This window comes from Peromyscus maniculatus, chromosome 16 (genome assembly GCF_049852395.1).
Source record: "Peromyscus maniculatus bairdii isolate BWxNUB_F1_BW_parent chromosome 16, HU_Pman_BW_mat_3.1, whole genome shotgun sequence".
NCBI classification, from domain to species: Eukaryota; Metazoa; Chordata; class Mammalia; order Rodentia; family Cricetidae; genus Peromyscus; species Peromyscus maniculatus.
This window is the reverse complement of record NC_134867.1, coordinates 51648653-51665424: the sequence shown is the minus strand read 5'-3', so window position 1 is coordinate 51665424 and position 16772 is coordinate 51648653. Positions and strand designations below refer to the sequence as shown.

The 16772-nt window shown below is 44.1% G+C and overlaps 1 protein-coding gene across 1 annotated transcript; it reads left to right on the top strand.

Annotated features, from left to right (window-relative positions):
- Window positions 1–4564: 4564 nt before the first annotated feature.
- LOC121823234 (retinoic acid early-inducible protein 1-alpha-like) lies at window positions 4565–13652 on the top strand. Its single transcript, XM_076552997.1, has 6 exons — window positions 4565–5381; window positions 5637–5788; window positions 12025–12285; window positions 12546–12797; window positions 13373–13519; window positions 13624–13652. Exons 2-6 carry the CDS (start codon window positions 5680–5682, stop codon window positions 13650–13652), a joined length of 798 nt encoding a protein of 265 aa, XP_076409112.1. The 5' UTR covers window positions 4565–5381; window positions 5637–5679.
- Window positions 13653–16772: the final 3120 nt, after the last annotated feature.

Sequence of the window (16772 nt, the reverse complement as noted above, 5' to 3'; positions counted from 1 at the left end):
TGACACACTCCTGTATTCCCAGTACTTGCAAGGTGTTTGGTTTTTTTTCTCAAATGGACAACTGCAAATTTAAAAATACATATTTTATGATACATATGCATAGATATATAGTATTGAATGCCTAAAACATATTTGCCCAATAAAGATGTAAGTTGAAAGTAATGTTCTGTAGAAAGTACTCTAATAGGAAACAACAGATGTGAAAAGAGCCAAGCAACGTGAATAGCCAATTAATTTATTCAGTTTTAATTGTGCAAGAAAATGGAGAGAGGAGGATGACTGGAAGATAACAGAAAATAAGACCTGAGTTAACCAAGTTATGTAGTTCAGAACCCTTAGGAAGGCCGGGCGGTGGCGGCGGCGGCGGCGGCGCAGGCCTTTAATCCCAGCACTCGGGAGGCAGAGGCCAGCCTAGGCTACCAAGTGAGTTCCAGGAAAGGCACAAAGCTACACAGAGAAACCCTGTCTCCAACAAAAAAACAAAACAAAACAAAACAAAAAAACAAAAAAACAGAACCCTTAGGAAAGTGGTTCTGCAGACAGCACACAAAAAGGACATGAAAATATGCTTGATACTTTTTTATTGAATGTAAAGCAAAAATAATAATAATGTGAACCAACATTGGTATGAGTCTTAGGTCATTCACAACCATCATGAGGAGGAAAATAGAATGTATAGCATTTCAAGCAGAAGAAAATTCAGCATAAAAACAGAGCCCAGAGATAGGAAAATAAACCCCAAATGTACAATAAGATGATAATAAGGTGACAGGGATGAATATTTTAGCAATTACAATAGATATCAATTATGAAATCCATCAATTAAATAACTTAAACACTTAGGTTGAACCTTTAAAAGACTAATCTAACAAAATAGGGTTTTCAAGACACTCTTAAAATTAAAACACATAGGTTAAACATTAAGGAGTTACTTAGTAAGTGATGGTTCATGTTGGCAGGTAAATTGAAGAGTCACCTAGAAGATGCCTCTCTAGGCACGTCTGCCTGGGAGTAGATTAGGTGAGAAGATCCACCCTAAACACCTGCAGCACCAACTCCCAGGCTGGGGTCCCACACTGAATAAAAAGGAGAGAGAGAGCCAAACACTGATGCACTGGTGTTCATATTTTCTCCACATCCCAGCTGTGGGTGTGATGTCAGCATCCCCCCACCTGGTTATTGCCCCCATGACTCCCCAGCCTGGTGGACGGTACCGTTGATTGTTGATGTGGGAGGGAAAATCAACCTGAATTTCCTTAAGCTGCTTTTGTCTGGTAGCTTTTTTTTTTTTTTTTTTTTTTTTGGTTTTTCAAGACAGGGTGGTAGCTTTTTACAGCAAATAGAAACATAACTATTACATGGTACATCGATCAAGATAAGCTGTTTTATTGCAGATATAAATACCACATAATATTTATTGTATGCTTATAAATAATTACAGTGGGGAATTTTTAAAATATATTTTACATTGGGTTGCCTCCCCTCACCATATACAAAATTGTGGAAAAAACTTTAATAATAGTATAAAGGGTTACATCTGTCACAAATAAATAAAAATCCTGTTATATATTAACAGGTTTAAAAACTTATTGTTAAGAAGGTATGCTTGCCCATGTTATATGCCACATATGGGTTGACAAAGGAACTCTGTTGTGAATATCGTTCTGTATAAATAAAACACTGATTGGCCAGTGGCCAGGCAGGAAGTATACGTGGGACAAGGAGACAGGAGAATTCTGGGAAGTGGAAGGCTGAGGGAGACACTGCCAGCCACTGCCATGACAAGCAGCATGTGAAGATGCCGGTAGGCCACGAGCCATGTGGCAAGGTATAGATTTATAGAAATGGATTAATTTAAGCTACAAGAACAGTTAGCAAGATGCCTGCCATGGCCATACAGTTTGTAAGCAATATAAATAAGTCTCTGTGTTTACTTGGTTGGGTCTGAGCGGCTATGGGACTGGCAGGTGACAGAGATTTGTCCTGACTGTGGGCAAGGCAAAAAACTCCTGCTACAGGACTCTATACATTAAAACAAAGGACAGAATCTCTCATACTGCATAGAAATCAATTAGAAATGTGCCAAAGACTTTGTGATAACACCTGAAACTTTGAAACTGCCAGAGGAAAAAATGTAGGCACAACGAGATACAGGCATAGGCAAGGAGTTCATAAAAAAAGGTTTGAAATACCACAGGAAATAAGGGTTGTTTTCTAAGGCATATTCGCCATGTAGGGATGGCAAGGTGAGGTTGCTGGAAATTAATAAACTTCCCCACAGTGAAGGAAACACCCAGCAGAATGTATAGAAAGCCATAGAGCAGGGGATTCTTGCCACCTACACCACAGACAAGGGGCTTAATTCTGAATGTATAAACAACTACAAAAACCACACACATACACACACACATGTGCATGTACACACACACATACACACCTTCTAATTAATGAATGGATCAATGAACTGAACAGACAGTTCCAAAACAAAGAACCACAAAGGAGCAATAAACATCTGAAAAGGTGTTCCACATCCTCAAGCCTTCAGGAAACGCAGATTAAACCTTCCTGACAGTATTTCCCACTCTGGTCAAATCGGTTGTCATGAGAAAGCAAACAATAACAAATGCTAACTGTGAGGCTGTGAGGAAAGAAGAGCCTGATTAGGTGCTGGTTGAACTGTAGACTGACTGAGCCACTGTGGAAATCAGTGTGTAAGGTTCTCAAGAAACTAAAAGTACAACCCAGGGATACCACTCCTGGCATATATCCAAATTATCTAAGTCCTGCCACTGAGATGTTTGCACATCCACGTTTACTGCTGCAGTATTCCCAATAGCTAAGATATGGAACCATTCAGTTCATCCCTGTGGTCACTGCTGCCATCCTCCAAAGGATGTCCTGCATCAGCCACCATACAGCCTGTGGGACAAATATAAGGAGTAGAGGGCTCAGTGGCTTCTAGATTCTAGGGAGATCTTAGCTTGAATTGAGGACTAGGAAGAACCCCTGAGACCTACGATGTGCCCATCCACTGAGCCATTTCCCCATTAGTTGAAAAAAGTAGACTGGACTCCCCACCTTCCCCAGCCCCTCAAAGTGCCCACACACTCTCCCCACAGATGCTACAAAGGGAGGATCCTCAGCTAATGGGATAGTGAGGAAGGCCTGGACTGTGAGCCCTGGACCCTGCTCTACTCAGGGACCCAAAACAGCTGCGTGCTGAAATCCTTTGATTCCAAGCACAGACATTTCTGCCCTGATCCACTAGCTCCTCTCTATCCTGGAGGGCCATCTGCCGGCGAGCATGGAGAACAGCGGGAAACACATGGACCCAAGTCTCAGGTGTGAGCTGATCAGAGCTGCCTGGTGATCTGTCTGCAGGGAAGACGCTGCTGTACATAAGACTGTGGACAGGGCCTTGTGTTCATCCCGGAGCAGAGGCAGCTTCCGGAGGAGGCAGTATACAGACACAGAGGGGGAAAAAACAACAACAACAAAACAAACAAACAAAAAACTAGAGTCTCCGGAAGGGAAAAAATGAGCTTGAGGCCTCTCACCAGATGACAGTCGTGAATCCCATGACAATCAGCACTTGCTGTGCAGGTTGCTGACAGAGACAGTATGTTTTTTATAGAGAGATGCTTTCAAATTCAAATGGTAGACTGGCAATGAGCCATGGTCCAACCCAAGTTACACGACCTTCCATGGCCTGATTCCTTTCCCGATATTTCTGGCCCTCCCACAAGCAGGAGTAAAACTTTGTTGACATTTAAAGAAAATAGCTCTTGCCCTGCCCTTCTCCTCACGTAGGTAGGATTTTACCTACCTACCTGCTTAGATTCCATCCAGTGAACTCAGGAACCACATCAATGAATTCTTTGGCCAAAAAACGTTTCTTAGTCACCCGTTGAAGTGTGAATGTGGCAACACCTACCAGCCACTTTGTTTTCAGAAGACCACACCCGCATCCTCAGGTCTTACTTCCCCCCACCCCCAGGAGCCTCTTTCTTTTGTCTCTCCTGGTGTTCTGAATCTTTTTAATTCACCCCAACTCTGCTCCAGACTCTCTCATCCTGCAGTTCTCTTCTGTGGTGAAGTCAAGACTCTGGCTTCGCTCAGCAGAGCTCTCTGAAGGGTGAGGGACTGCAGAGGATGGTGGGATCAGTAGGACGCTGTGTCACCACCCAGGGTGAAGGGCTTGGCAGTCCAAGGTTGTGAAACTGGTAGGTCCCTGGGAAAACAGTAACAGGGGTGAGTCTCCAGATGGTCACGGACTCAGTCCCAGAGCAGGTTTTATTAAGTGTGGGCTACAGATATGGCTTTCAGAAATTTAAGCATTTAAGATGTATGTGGCACTTGAAAAACTTTGCCTGCTCCATTCCCACGTGTCAAAGGGTGAAACTTTCCTGGTGGAATGAATAGCGTTAACAAGATTATGCAAGTGACCCTGGTGTGGTCTCATTTATGAAAGTGATTAATTTGGTAATTAGTCTAACCTTCTGAGACATAACATGCCCAAGTTTCCAATCATTAGAGCTGGGACACCATCCTGTCCATGACCAAAGCCTGAGACTTCTCAGACTCCATATGTAGGTGTGATCATTTCACTCCCACTCAACACCGCACCAGCCTCAGACATTCACTTGAGGTTGTTTATCTGGCATTTAACTGTTAGCTGGGCGGATGCATGAATGGCTGGAGGGACATTATGGTTGTAAAAACCACTGAAGAGGAAATCTTAAGAAAAGGGAAACCCAAGCTGGGGTGCAGACAGCTTGGTTATTAAAGTGTTTGCCTTGCAAGCATGAAGACCTGAGCTTGGTCCCCAGAACTCACGTTCCAAATATTAAATATTTATAATTTATAAGCCACCAGGTAGGTGTTGTGCACTTGGAAGTGAGTGTTAGAAAAGAGAGATAGGCAGACTCCTCTGGTCCGCTGGCTGGCAGTAGGCAGGTTCCAAGGTCTCCACACACACTTTTCTGAAGGTCTTAGACTTCCGAGTTTACTGGAAATGCACAGCAGTACTAACAGTACAGTAACAACTTCTTTACTCATGGTGATTTCAGACAGGCAAGTATTTGGGACGAGACCTTCTAGGAGGTTTAAAAACAGAACTAAAACAAGCTGACTGGTCTTTCTTCTGATGGTGAATATGCAGGTTTGGGCAAGGAGGTGGAAAACAAAACAAAACAAAACAGTGTTGTAACCAAGGAGAAAACAAAACTGAGCACTCGGCCGGACTGGGTGGGGAGACATCCTGTGCAGTATTACCTAATCACCCATCTCCTGATTCCCTCTCAAGATATAAGTAACCCCCGTGGGAGGCACCTGCTTTATTCTTTCCCTCCTGCTTCTGCTGGTGACGGTTCCCCGGGCAGGTGAGTTCTGGGAAGGGACCTCAGACCCTGGGAGGACCCGGGAATATCAGAGATCTGTGCCAGGCAGTTTATAGTTTGCTGCTGGAGTTGGATAGACAAGAACCATGGAGTTCCTCAAAGAACTGGGAGAGACCTCCCCACCCCCGAAGGGAAAGATGATACTGGAGATGGAGATGACATTCTCATTCTCTCTCTCTCTCTCTCTCTCTCTCTCTCTCTCTCTCTCTCTCTCTCTCTCTCTCTCTCTCTCTCCAGTTCAAGTCATGGCTGCTGCCAGCTGGGAACAGAATAAGGATTCATGATCCCAGTTGCAGATATCAAGTTCATTCCTTGTTATGTTCTGGTTTTGACTCTGCTCCTCGTGGTCCTGCGGGATGGGCAATGCACACCTGTACCACCCCACTCAGGTGAGTTCCTGGGATCTGACTGGGGGATGGGGGAGGAGAAGTGTAGACTTAGAGCTACAGTGACTAGGAGAGCCAGTCTTCCCTGTGGAACTGCTTCTGGCCCTCTTCATCCACCCACCACTTCTGTGGGCTCCTTCTGGGTCTCCAGGCTTGTTCTTGACCTCACCCCACAGCATTCCAGGACTTGTAGAGGAGCCGAAGACTAATGGAAATTAGTTGCTGCAGAGTAGGAGGCAGGGCTAGAAGAAATGAATTATCAAGATGGCAGGGAGAGAAATCACTGAACAGTGCTGTGACCGGATGTGATGGGCAATGGGTGTGATCCCGCTAGGAAGTCAGTGGACAGTCTCCTGTACCCAGGCTTTGTGCACCCTGCAAACTATCATTCTCATCCTGCTCTGGGATGTCCTGGATGCTGTGAATATATGTTGCTATGATTGGGTGATAAATAAAATTTGATTGACCAGTGGCCAGGCAGGAAGGATAGTGTAGGCAGGACAAGGAGAGAGGAGAATGTTTGGTGGAAGAAGGCTGAGGAGAGAGACGCTGCCAGCTGCCATGAGGAGAAGCATGATATAAGATACCAGTAAGCCACGAGCCACGTGGCAACTTATAGACTAATAGATATGGGTTAATTTAAGCTATAAGAACTAGATAACAAGAAGCCTGCCACGGCCATAGAGTTTATAAGTAATATAAGTCCCTGTGTGTTTACTCGGTTGGGTCTGAGTGGCTACAGGACTGACAGGTGAGAGAGACTGGTCCTGATTGTGGGCAAGGCAGGACCAGGAAAACTCTAGAAATCACCGAAGATGCTGTGACTGGATGTGATGGGCAATAGGTGTGAGCCCTCTAGGAAGTCAGCAGACAGACTCCTGTATCCAGGCTTTGTGCACTCTGCAAACTGTCTTTTTCATCCCCTACAAGTTCAGCTGCCAGGTCAGGATGCCACTTGCCCCCACTGATCCGGATTGCTATGTGCTGACTCTGGGGAAATATTTTCCTTTTCGTGGTGATTCCCCTGCAGGCTTTACAGCAGGCAGAAGAAAGATGATCCAGAAAGACAAGAATGAAACTCGGCTCAGCCCAATTTTATTTTAACTGGCACTGGAGCAGGACTTCTAGAGTCTGACCCAGATCATTCTACTTTAGCCATATTTAAGCACAGCCCAAATTAGGAAAAAAGTATTCAGATAACAATTAACTCAGCCCCAAAGTGCACAACAATTTAAGATATGTTTACATTGAGATTCCTTACAAAGTCTATCTGGCTTCTTTTACAAGAATGGGTACTGTTAACTTAGAGATAGTGCCCAACATGTAGGGTCTAGGGAGTTTGACTGAAGTGACCATACTACGTGTGGGTATTGGGATTATTCTGGCCCTAAGGTAGCATAGAAGTCACTTAGGCTGCTATAAAGCACAGGTGACATCACTCATAAGAGTGGGTTTATGGTCTGAAGACAATGCTCAAGACTTAGGGGGAACATCTGGGATAAGTAAAAACATGAATTCTGAGAGATAAGACAGAGCCTGTGATAACAGACAGCAAAGAATCAACAGGTCATAGAAATGACATCATTCCTAGTTCCAGGAAGAGCAGCTGTGTACCTCATTCCTTTGAAGAGGTGAGCTGTGTGGTAAACTTTCCATGCTTCTCCAGGGCTTATCTGTGTGCACAAGGCTCTTTGTTCTCTACACCGATTGTCTTCAATGGTGCTAATCTCTTATTGACCACAGATGATTCCTCAGCCCTAGCCAGATCAGGCAACAGCAATTCTTAGCCCAAATAGCACATGAATAGCCCCATCCCAATTCTTCATAAAGCCCTGGCTCCCCCATGAAACCTCTGGAATTGGTCTTGCACTATCCATGTTAGTGTCAGAATTCTTCTTTTCCAAGGACCCACAAGAATGGCCCATTAAACTCTGAGAGAGTGTTCAGTAGTGTTTCCAGTCAAAAAATTCAAAAGACTACCCCCAATTCATCCCTAAATCACCACTGTTAGGTTATCACAGAAGTAGCCCCACTTCTCTGAGACCAATTTCTGCCTGATTTCATTTCTGTTGCTATGACAAAAACACCATGACCAAAGCAACTTGTAGAATTTTTTTTTAAAAAAAGACTTTATATATATAATTCCAGGTTATACTCCATTACTGAAGAAAGTAAGTAGGAACTGAAATCATCACATTTATAATCAAGATCAGAGGAAGAGAAATGTACCCACATTACCTTTTTGCTTGTTCAGGTCAGTTGCTTCCATCTCCCTACCTGGAAATGATGCTGCCTAGGGACTGAGCTGGTTATTCTACATCAGTTAGTTTAAGACAACCCTGGGTTCTGGGTCACAGTGCCTTATAGGCAGGTCCAGCCATGTTCTGTAGATGTGTTTTTCTGTCCCACCTGGCAGAGTCACAAATAACCACACTGAGATTTCTTATTGATAAGTATTGAATACCCAGTTTTTGGGTATCCTCTGGGGATGCAATAAGCCAGTCAAGCTGAATTAATAAGACCAGGTTTAATAAACAGCAAAGCACCTCCTGGGAAGGCAGGAGGGAGAGCACAGGGCAGATTGGAGCCCCAGTTATTGGGTATTTTCCACCAATGTCATAAGCCAATCAAGCCAAATTAATAAGTCCAGGTTTAATAAACAGAGTGAAGCAACTCCTGGGTGACTCTTGGGAAGGCAGGAGGGAGATCCAGGGCAGATCTGGTGACCAGGTCTTCAATATCCTGTTGGTGTGGTCTTGAGAAGCCCCAGTGGAGGGGCTGACCCTTGACATTCTGAGGGTGGGGGCTGGAGAGGGCAGCTCCAGGGGAGATCCCCAACACTTATTACTTATGAAAGCTCAGCTGATAGCTTAGGCTTGTTTCTAACTAGCTCTTTTAACTTAAATTAACCCATTTCTATTAATTTATTTTCTGTCTCATGCCTATATACCTTTACTCTACTTCCCATCCTGCTTTCTCTGAGTTCTGATGTCTCCTTGAGACCCTGCCTTTCTTCTTCCCAGAGTCCTCTGTGTCTAGCTGCCCCACTATACCTCCTGCCCAGCTCATGGATGTCTAGATCCAACGGCAGCAAGAAGAGGGAGACTCTGGGCTTGTAATGGGTCTTTTTAAACCTCAAAGCACAACCTTCCTCCAATAAGGTCACACTTACTCACACAAGGCCACACTCCTAATCCCTCCCAGGCAGGGCCACTCCCTGATGTCCAAGCATTCAGATATAGGAGCCTATGGGGGCCATTCTCATTCAAACAGCACGACCCTGGCTTTGTGGAGTTTTTAATCCCTGGGCATCTGCCAAGGCCTGTGCTCTTCTCCCTGGGACACATGTACTTCTCTGAGCTTTTACACAGGCCCTTCACTACCAGCTTTAGAAGTTCTGGATTTTCTATTTCTTGCAGTATGGACTAGCCTCTGCAAGCCATTCCTGGGGCACATGGGCATTATCTCCAGAAAATTCCGACTGTTTGCTGACTACTAAAAGTCCTGTGTGTCCAAAGCATGGGGAGACAGCTGAGTGGTAGAGGGCCTGCTTCACAACCATGAGGACCCGGGTTTGATCCCTAGAACTCCTGTAATAGAGCCAGGCATGGTGCTGTGCGCTTTTATTGTCAGTACTAAGAAGGCAGAGGCAGGGGAACCCTGGGGTCAGTGGCAAGTCTGTCTAGTCTACTTGGTGAGTCCCAAGCCTTTTAGAGACCTTGTCTAATCAATACTATTGTGGCACACTTGTGGGAGGTGAAAAACATGCTTTATTTGCTAGAATCTGGGGTCTATATAAAAAATACTTCCTTCTAAGACATTTATCATTATTTATTATTATTTATTGCTGCATATTTGGAAGTTATTATATCAGTGATTCTTTCTTTAAGTTACCTTCGTAATTCCCTGTTTCTGCTTTAGCATAAACAGTTTCCTTTTATGGAACTTCTAAGTAGATTTTTTTTACAGATAACTGATGTATATTTGTCTGATCCTGTAAAGTGCCCGAGTTTGTGACCTTTAGTTCACAACCACAAAGCCTGTACTCTGCTCTGGAGGGCTCATGTTCATGTCCAGCACATTTTCAAGCAAGATGTACTGTTGTTTGTTTATGCTCTTTTGGGAAGCCCGCCACCCAGCTCCCAAATAAATCACACATGGGAGCTTATTCTTAATTATGAATGCCTGGCTTTAGTTTAGCTTGTTGCTAGCCAGCTTTTCTTAATTTTAAAATATCCTCTCTATGTTTCACGTCAGGGCTTTTTTCATTTTCTTACTTCTGTAAATCTTACTCTTACTCCTTGGCTTGCTGTGTAGCTGTGTGGCTGTGCCCTGATGTCCTTCTCCTTCTCTGGCTGCTGCTTCTCTTTCATCCCTCTCTTCCCAGATTTCTCCTTCCATGTATCCTCTCTGCCTGCCAGCCCTGCCTATCCTTTCTCCTTTCTTACTATTGGTCAGTTCTTTATAAGCCCTTCAGGTGTTTTAGACAGGCACAGTAACAAAGCTTCACAGAGTTAAACAAAGGCAACATAAACAAAAGTAACACACCTTAAAATAATATTCCCCAACAGTGTACTGAGAGAGAAAGAATCCCAGCCATTCAAGGAGAAATCCAAGCCTTAGGAGTGGCAGGAAGGGGAAAGTGGGGGTGGGGGACTGTGAGAGAGGAAGAGAACAGGTGGTGGAAGAGGTAGAGAGGAGAAGGGAAGAGGAAGCTGCTGAAGGGGACAGGAAGGGAGGTCCCCAAACCTGCAGCAGTCCACCTCAGAGCAGAAATTGGGGGTGGGGCAAGAGGCAAAGAGTGTTTTTTTAAACATGTTTTTTGCATTTTTTAGTGTAATTACATTGCAAACTTGTTAAAAGTTCCTTTTAAATTATTATTTATTATTATTTATGAATAAAAAATAAATTTATTATTTATTTAAACCTATTATTTAGGTTTCAGGCTCACACCCACACAGGAGAGTGTATGTGTGCTCACACCCACACAGGAGAGTGTATGTGTGCTCACACCCACACAGGAGAATGCATGTGTGCATCCTCACTAGGACTTCCTACCTGTTTGTGCAGTCTTCTGAACAGAACAGCTCGAGGACATTGTGTCTTCTGCTGCTGTTAGGGAAAGTCTGGGAGACCAGGGGCCATAAGTGTGCTGGAAACAACTGCCTGAGGAAGGGGAGGGAGATCGGGGCTTCAAGCAGGTCACAGACAGAGATGAGTTAGGGGTGTGGTTTAACAAGGGAGAATCTGAGATCTGACGCCCAGTGTTGTCATGTGAAGGATGCTGTGGGAACTCGGGTGAGCACTGTGCTCACAGGTGACAGCTCCCCTTCCCAGGCCGAGTTGCAGCATTTCTCCAGGAGGCCTTTCCTGAACTCCCAGGTTCCATGTGGAATTTACCACGTGATCTATGACGCCTCCTTTCCCTGTGTGTTCAGTAGATTTTCAGTCCCAAGAACAGATACTTGTAGTGATATTTTATTTGTGCTGAAATGTGGTGATATTTTATTTGTGCTTTAATAAATAAAGTTTGCCTTCAGATCAGAGGAAATAGCAAGCCATTTTAAGTAAACAAAGAAGTCAGGCAGTGGTAGAGCACATCCTTAATCGGGTTGCTTATCAGGCAGAGTCTCTGTGTTCTGTGAGTTCAAGGCCACACTAGGGAACAGAGCCAAGTGTGGTGCCACTCACCTTTAATCTCAGTACCAATCATAGAGACCTGGAGGCATGTACAGACTGGAAGTGACAGAGATGGACAGGAAGATGAAGTGATGTAGCTAGAGAGACAACAAATCTTGTAGCAGAACAGCAAGGCATATAAGCCTGGCTAGACAGGAAGTTGCTCTCTTTGGGAGATGCAGAGTTGGTGAGGTAAGGATGGCTTTCACCCCTATATTTGGCTCCGTGTTTTGTATTTAATAAGACTATTTAGAAATTTGTCTACAGATACTACCTGATATATTTTGTTCCTCAACACATGATAAAAGTCACTAAAAGTACTTGTGAGGGAAGTCCTCCTGGTGCCACTGTGTGCATCTGAGGGGTCTTCCCAATATAAGACAGTCAAAGATAGCCCAGAAATAAGGATCCCGAAGCTAGTGGACATCTTGACTAGAGGCTTCTCTTCCTGCCCTTCTGTCCTTCAGAGGGATTCTGGGTGTCATCTGGGTGTCACAGAACCATGAATACTATGACTTTCTGCTCCCACTGTGGACCTCACCTTCATGTTTTTCTCATAGACACACACTTTCTTAGTTGCAATGTCATTGTCAGAGCTCGTCCCACACCTCCACAGCCCTGGTGTGAAGGACAGTGCTCAGTGGATGGAGAATCTTTCCTTCAGTATGATAATGACAACAAAGCCACACCTTTGGGTGACCTGGGAAAGGAGGCACATGCCACTCATGTGTGGAAAGATCTGAACCAAAGGCTGGAATACTTGGGGCAAGAGCTCAGGAAGATGCTGGCTGACACCAAACAAGAGATGGCTGACCTCAGTGGTAAGTGTGGGATGGAGTTCAGAGGCAGAGACAGGTGGCAAGGGAGAGGAAGGGCAGAGCACATGTGGGAATGAGATGGTGGTTGTATCTGTGTGAAAGAGCTGAGCATTGGCCCTACCTGGGAAGCATATGGTACCCAATGAGTAACCAAGTCATTGGAAATGATACTGGCTCATAAGCCAGTGGGAAAAGTCTTGACCTTTGAGGAGGTGATGGATCTATCAAAAGAGAAGAATGATGACTTTGTATGTGGTTTGCAGGTCACCCTACTTTACAGACCATCATGAATTCTAAGTATGAACGAGGACAAATCGTTGGTGCCTCCTGGCGATTTAACATCAGTGCAGAGTACTTCATCCTGAACACAATGAATATGAGTTGGACACCGATTAGTTTTGAAGCCAGAGGTATCATGAATGATGAACAATTCATAAAAGATCTCAAAGTAATCTCCACAGCAGACTCTAGCCACTGGCTCAAGGAACTCTTAAAGCTCCAGAAGGAAAAGCCAAGTAGGTATTACCTAGATTAACAGAAGGCAACTCCATCAAATTTGATAGACTGAGAGAATGATTTCTTGGTGATGTGCCTTTCTGGAGATCCAGTGATGACCACAAGGATCTCTCTTCCCCATCTCACCTCCCAATGTTTCTCATTCCCTACTAACCAATAGTCCAGGCATTCGATGGCGATGGCATGCTAATAGGGCCCAAGTCTATATGCATCACTGTAAACTTCCAGCCTTTTCTGCCTCACTTATAGCTGCCCATGTATCAGCACCAACATTATTTTGAAAGGCTTCATTTTCTTTCTCTGACACAATTAAATACCACCAATTGCACCAACATCCAGAAAGCTCTAACCACAGTAAATAAGTCACACTGTTTGATGGTTTGATAGACATTTGCTTTCTTTGGTAATGAAATAAATTCTGCAAGTATAATGAACACACAACTCTACTTCTCTCTCTACTCAGGAATTGTAAAATCATTATTACACATGAGTTCCTAGGAATGCCTGGAGAGAGAAGGTGTTGAATGAAGTATATTTTTAGCTTTATCCATATTTCTTCTGATTTTTTTTAAAGGATCAACACCAAGGACCTCAGATGTCCGCAAGCATCCATCTACCAGTCAACTTCACAATGAGAAAGTGTTTATCCCTGTGGCAGCAGTCATTGTCATCATCTTACCTTTTACTGTTGGCCTATTAGTAAAACGTTGTCCCCAAGGAGGTAAGGAGCATCTGGGGGTTCTCTCTGTTTTTTGGTGGAGTTTGTCTGCTGAGGACTTGGAACAGGTGTCCCACTGATATCAAGGATGTGAATTCGGTTTTCAGGTTTACATAGCAAGGGTCTTACCCACTAAGCCATCTGTGGGATGGTCTGTATGTCAAATCTGTTGCTCTGATTGGTCAATAAATAAAACAATGATTGGCCAGTGGCCAGGCAGGAGGAAGTATAGGCGGGACAAGGAGAAGAATTCTGGGAAGTGGAAGGCTGAGTCAGAGAAACTGCCAGCCGCCACCATGACAAGCTGCATGTGAAGAGGCCGGTAAGCCACAAGCCACGTGGCAAGGTATAGATGTATGGAAATGGATTAATTTAAGCTATAAGAACAGTAAGCAAGAAGCCTGTGGCAAGGTATAGATGTATGGAAATGGATTAATTTAAGCTATAAGAACAGTAAGCAAGAAGCCTGCCACGGCCATACAGTTTGTAAGCAATATAAGTCTCTGTGTTTACTTGTTTGGGTCTGAGTGGCTGTGGGAATGGCGGGTGACAGAGATTTGTCCTGACTGTGGACCAGGCAGGAAAACTCTGGCTATAGTTTTTTGGTGGAGTTTGTCTGCTGAGGACTTGGAACAGGTGTCCCACTGATATCAGGGATGTGAATTCGGTTTTCATGCTTACATAGCAAGGGTCTTGCCCACTAAGCTACCTTCCCATCCCCCAAACTGATATTTTCACAGTCTGGCTGCCAGTTCAAAATACTTTCTTCTGCTCATACCATGAGAACTGAATGAAATAAGCTTCTGAACACATCACTTGCATGCATTCTTACCGTGGCCCTTAAAGGAACCTTACTATGTACTCACTCCAAAAACAACTGCAAATATATTTTCACACAATCACCAGAATTGCTATTTCCTCTGTCTGTCTCACTTACATCTGTGCCACATGCAACTGAGAGGCTGTTGACCCCAGAAATGGGTCTGTCAGAAGTGGTTGGGTGGCCCGCACTCGAAACCACCTTCATTGCTCAGTAGTCATGGTCCATCGGGGTACAAGCTAATGATGACTTGCAAACTTCTCTGCTGAGGTAAAGGGCTAATTACTTTCAGACCCACAGTCTGGAGCTTTGGATCTCTGTGGGGGTCCCTGAACCTAAGTCCCTGTTCAGGGCACCATCTGTGGGAGGCCTGCTCCCACCTTTTAAAGGGTTCCTATGAGGAAGAGAGAGAAATAAAAACCTTGTAGATAGAAATATAGCAAAGAAGAGACAGAAACACAGGATACCTTTGGGAGGACCTGGATCATAATCCACCAGCCCCTTCTGGCTCCTCAAAAGGACTTTTTATAACAATGCCAAGGGTTGGGGCAAAAGACCTCCCCCCTGCTAGATCAAAGCATACCACACAGCCAAGTGCAGACCTTTCCAAACACCTGGTAACCACTTAGTCAAATCATTCTCCTATGCAGTCATGGTGAGTAAAGCAAGCTCAGATCTCACCAGGAAACCTCTGTGAACCTCCAGAGATCTCTATGGTGGTATTCTATTTGTACTGAAATGTGATTTTAATTGTATGTTAATAAATAAAGTTGCCCGGGGGTCAGAGCTATTAGAGCCATAGAAAGAGCATGGCAGTGGTGGTGCATGCCTTTAATCCCATAGATCTCTGTGTGTTCAGGGATACAGCCAGCATTGGAGACATACGCCTTTAAGACCTAGAGGGCTGTACTTACAGGCAGTGATGAGGCAGTCATGTGTTTGAGTTTACAACCAATGAGAAGGCAGAACAGAAAGACTACTTAAAGACATACACACAGGAAATAGGTCTCTTTTGGGAAGCTAGGAGCACCACAGGAGGAAGGGTGAGATTTTGGCTCTGAGCTCTGACCTCTTGGCTTTCTCTTTTACATTGGTTCTGTGTTTCTTATTTAATAAGATGGTTGGTTACATCTACAGATCTCACTGCAAAAACCTTTCCAGAAAGGAATCATCAGCTGCCCAAGAACTGTTCCATGAACTGCCACAACCCACAGAGGAAAGAGAGGCCCATGGAGCCAATTGGAGAGTTCCCCAACCAGGTCATTGAGCTATTGTTCCAGGAGGATGAGCCTAAGATGTGAAGGTAAAAGCATTCACTAAACCAGACATCTTCATCACCCATCCAAGAGTCAGGAATCTCTCACAGAGGGGAGAAGGATGTGAGAGGACACTGCTTTCCAGCCGGGACATGGCTATTGAACTGTTGAACTCTCAGCTCTGAGTCCTTGCATGATCCCTGCACAAGAGCAGGCCTGTCAACCTTCCCTTCATGGAGGGAGAGGGACTCAGGAGGCTCCAGAGCTCCCTAGAATCTATCTGCAGTTAATGGTGCTGGAGGGGGAGAGACATTTTGTTCAGTGGTGTGGCCACCAGGAAGGACCCCATGTTCTTATAAATAGCTCCTTGCCCTCCCTTCTATAAATAACACCAAATAAATTCATTAGGTCAAATTTCTTAAAAAAAAAAAAACTCACACAAGAGTAGAGGAAGAGTAATTAGGAAGAGGAAGCAAGCTGGAGGAGGTAGGAAGGGGACATGAGAGGAAATAGAAGGGTTGATATGACCAAAATGTTTTGTACACATTTATGAAAACATAGTGAAAACAATTATTATGTGTCATTAATGTACTATGACATTGTTTAAAGAGTAAGTTTTACTTTCATTATGTCTTTATATAACATGTGTACCTGGTGCATCCAGAACCAGAAGAGGACATCTGATCCCCTGGAACTGAGTTACAGATGGTTGTGAGTACGGGGAACTGAACCCAGGTCATCTCCAAGAGCAGCAATTTCTCTTAACTGCTGAGTCATCTCTCCAGCCCTCTAATAAATTTCTTAAAAAGAATATAAATGCTTGAATATTATTAAACACAGGGAAGGTCTTATAACAGACTTCATAATACAGTTAAATGCTTCATAAAAAATCTAAACTCATAGTTTTAATGACTGTGGATGGTAATGGCCACTTATAACATTCGTAGCAATGTACTATGAAAGCTTGGTGAGAGGGACTCACAGGCCCTTCTAACAATGAAGCCAGGTTATATAGCAATATCAAATGAAACTGGTAAATATAAAGAACGTAATGGGTAGTTTTATGTCAACTTGACATAAGCTAAAGCTGTCTGAGAGGTGAGAATCTCAATTTTAAAAATGCTTCCATAAAATAAGGCTGTAGACAAGGTTGTAAGGCATGCTTTTAATTACTGATTTA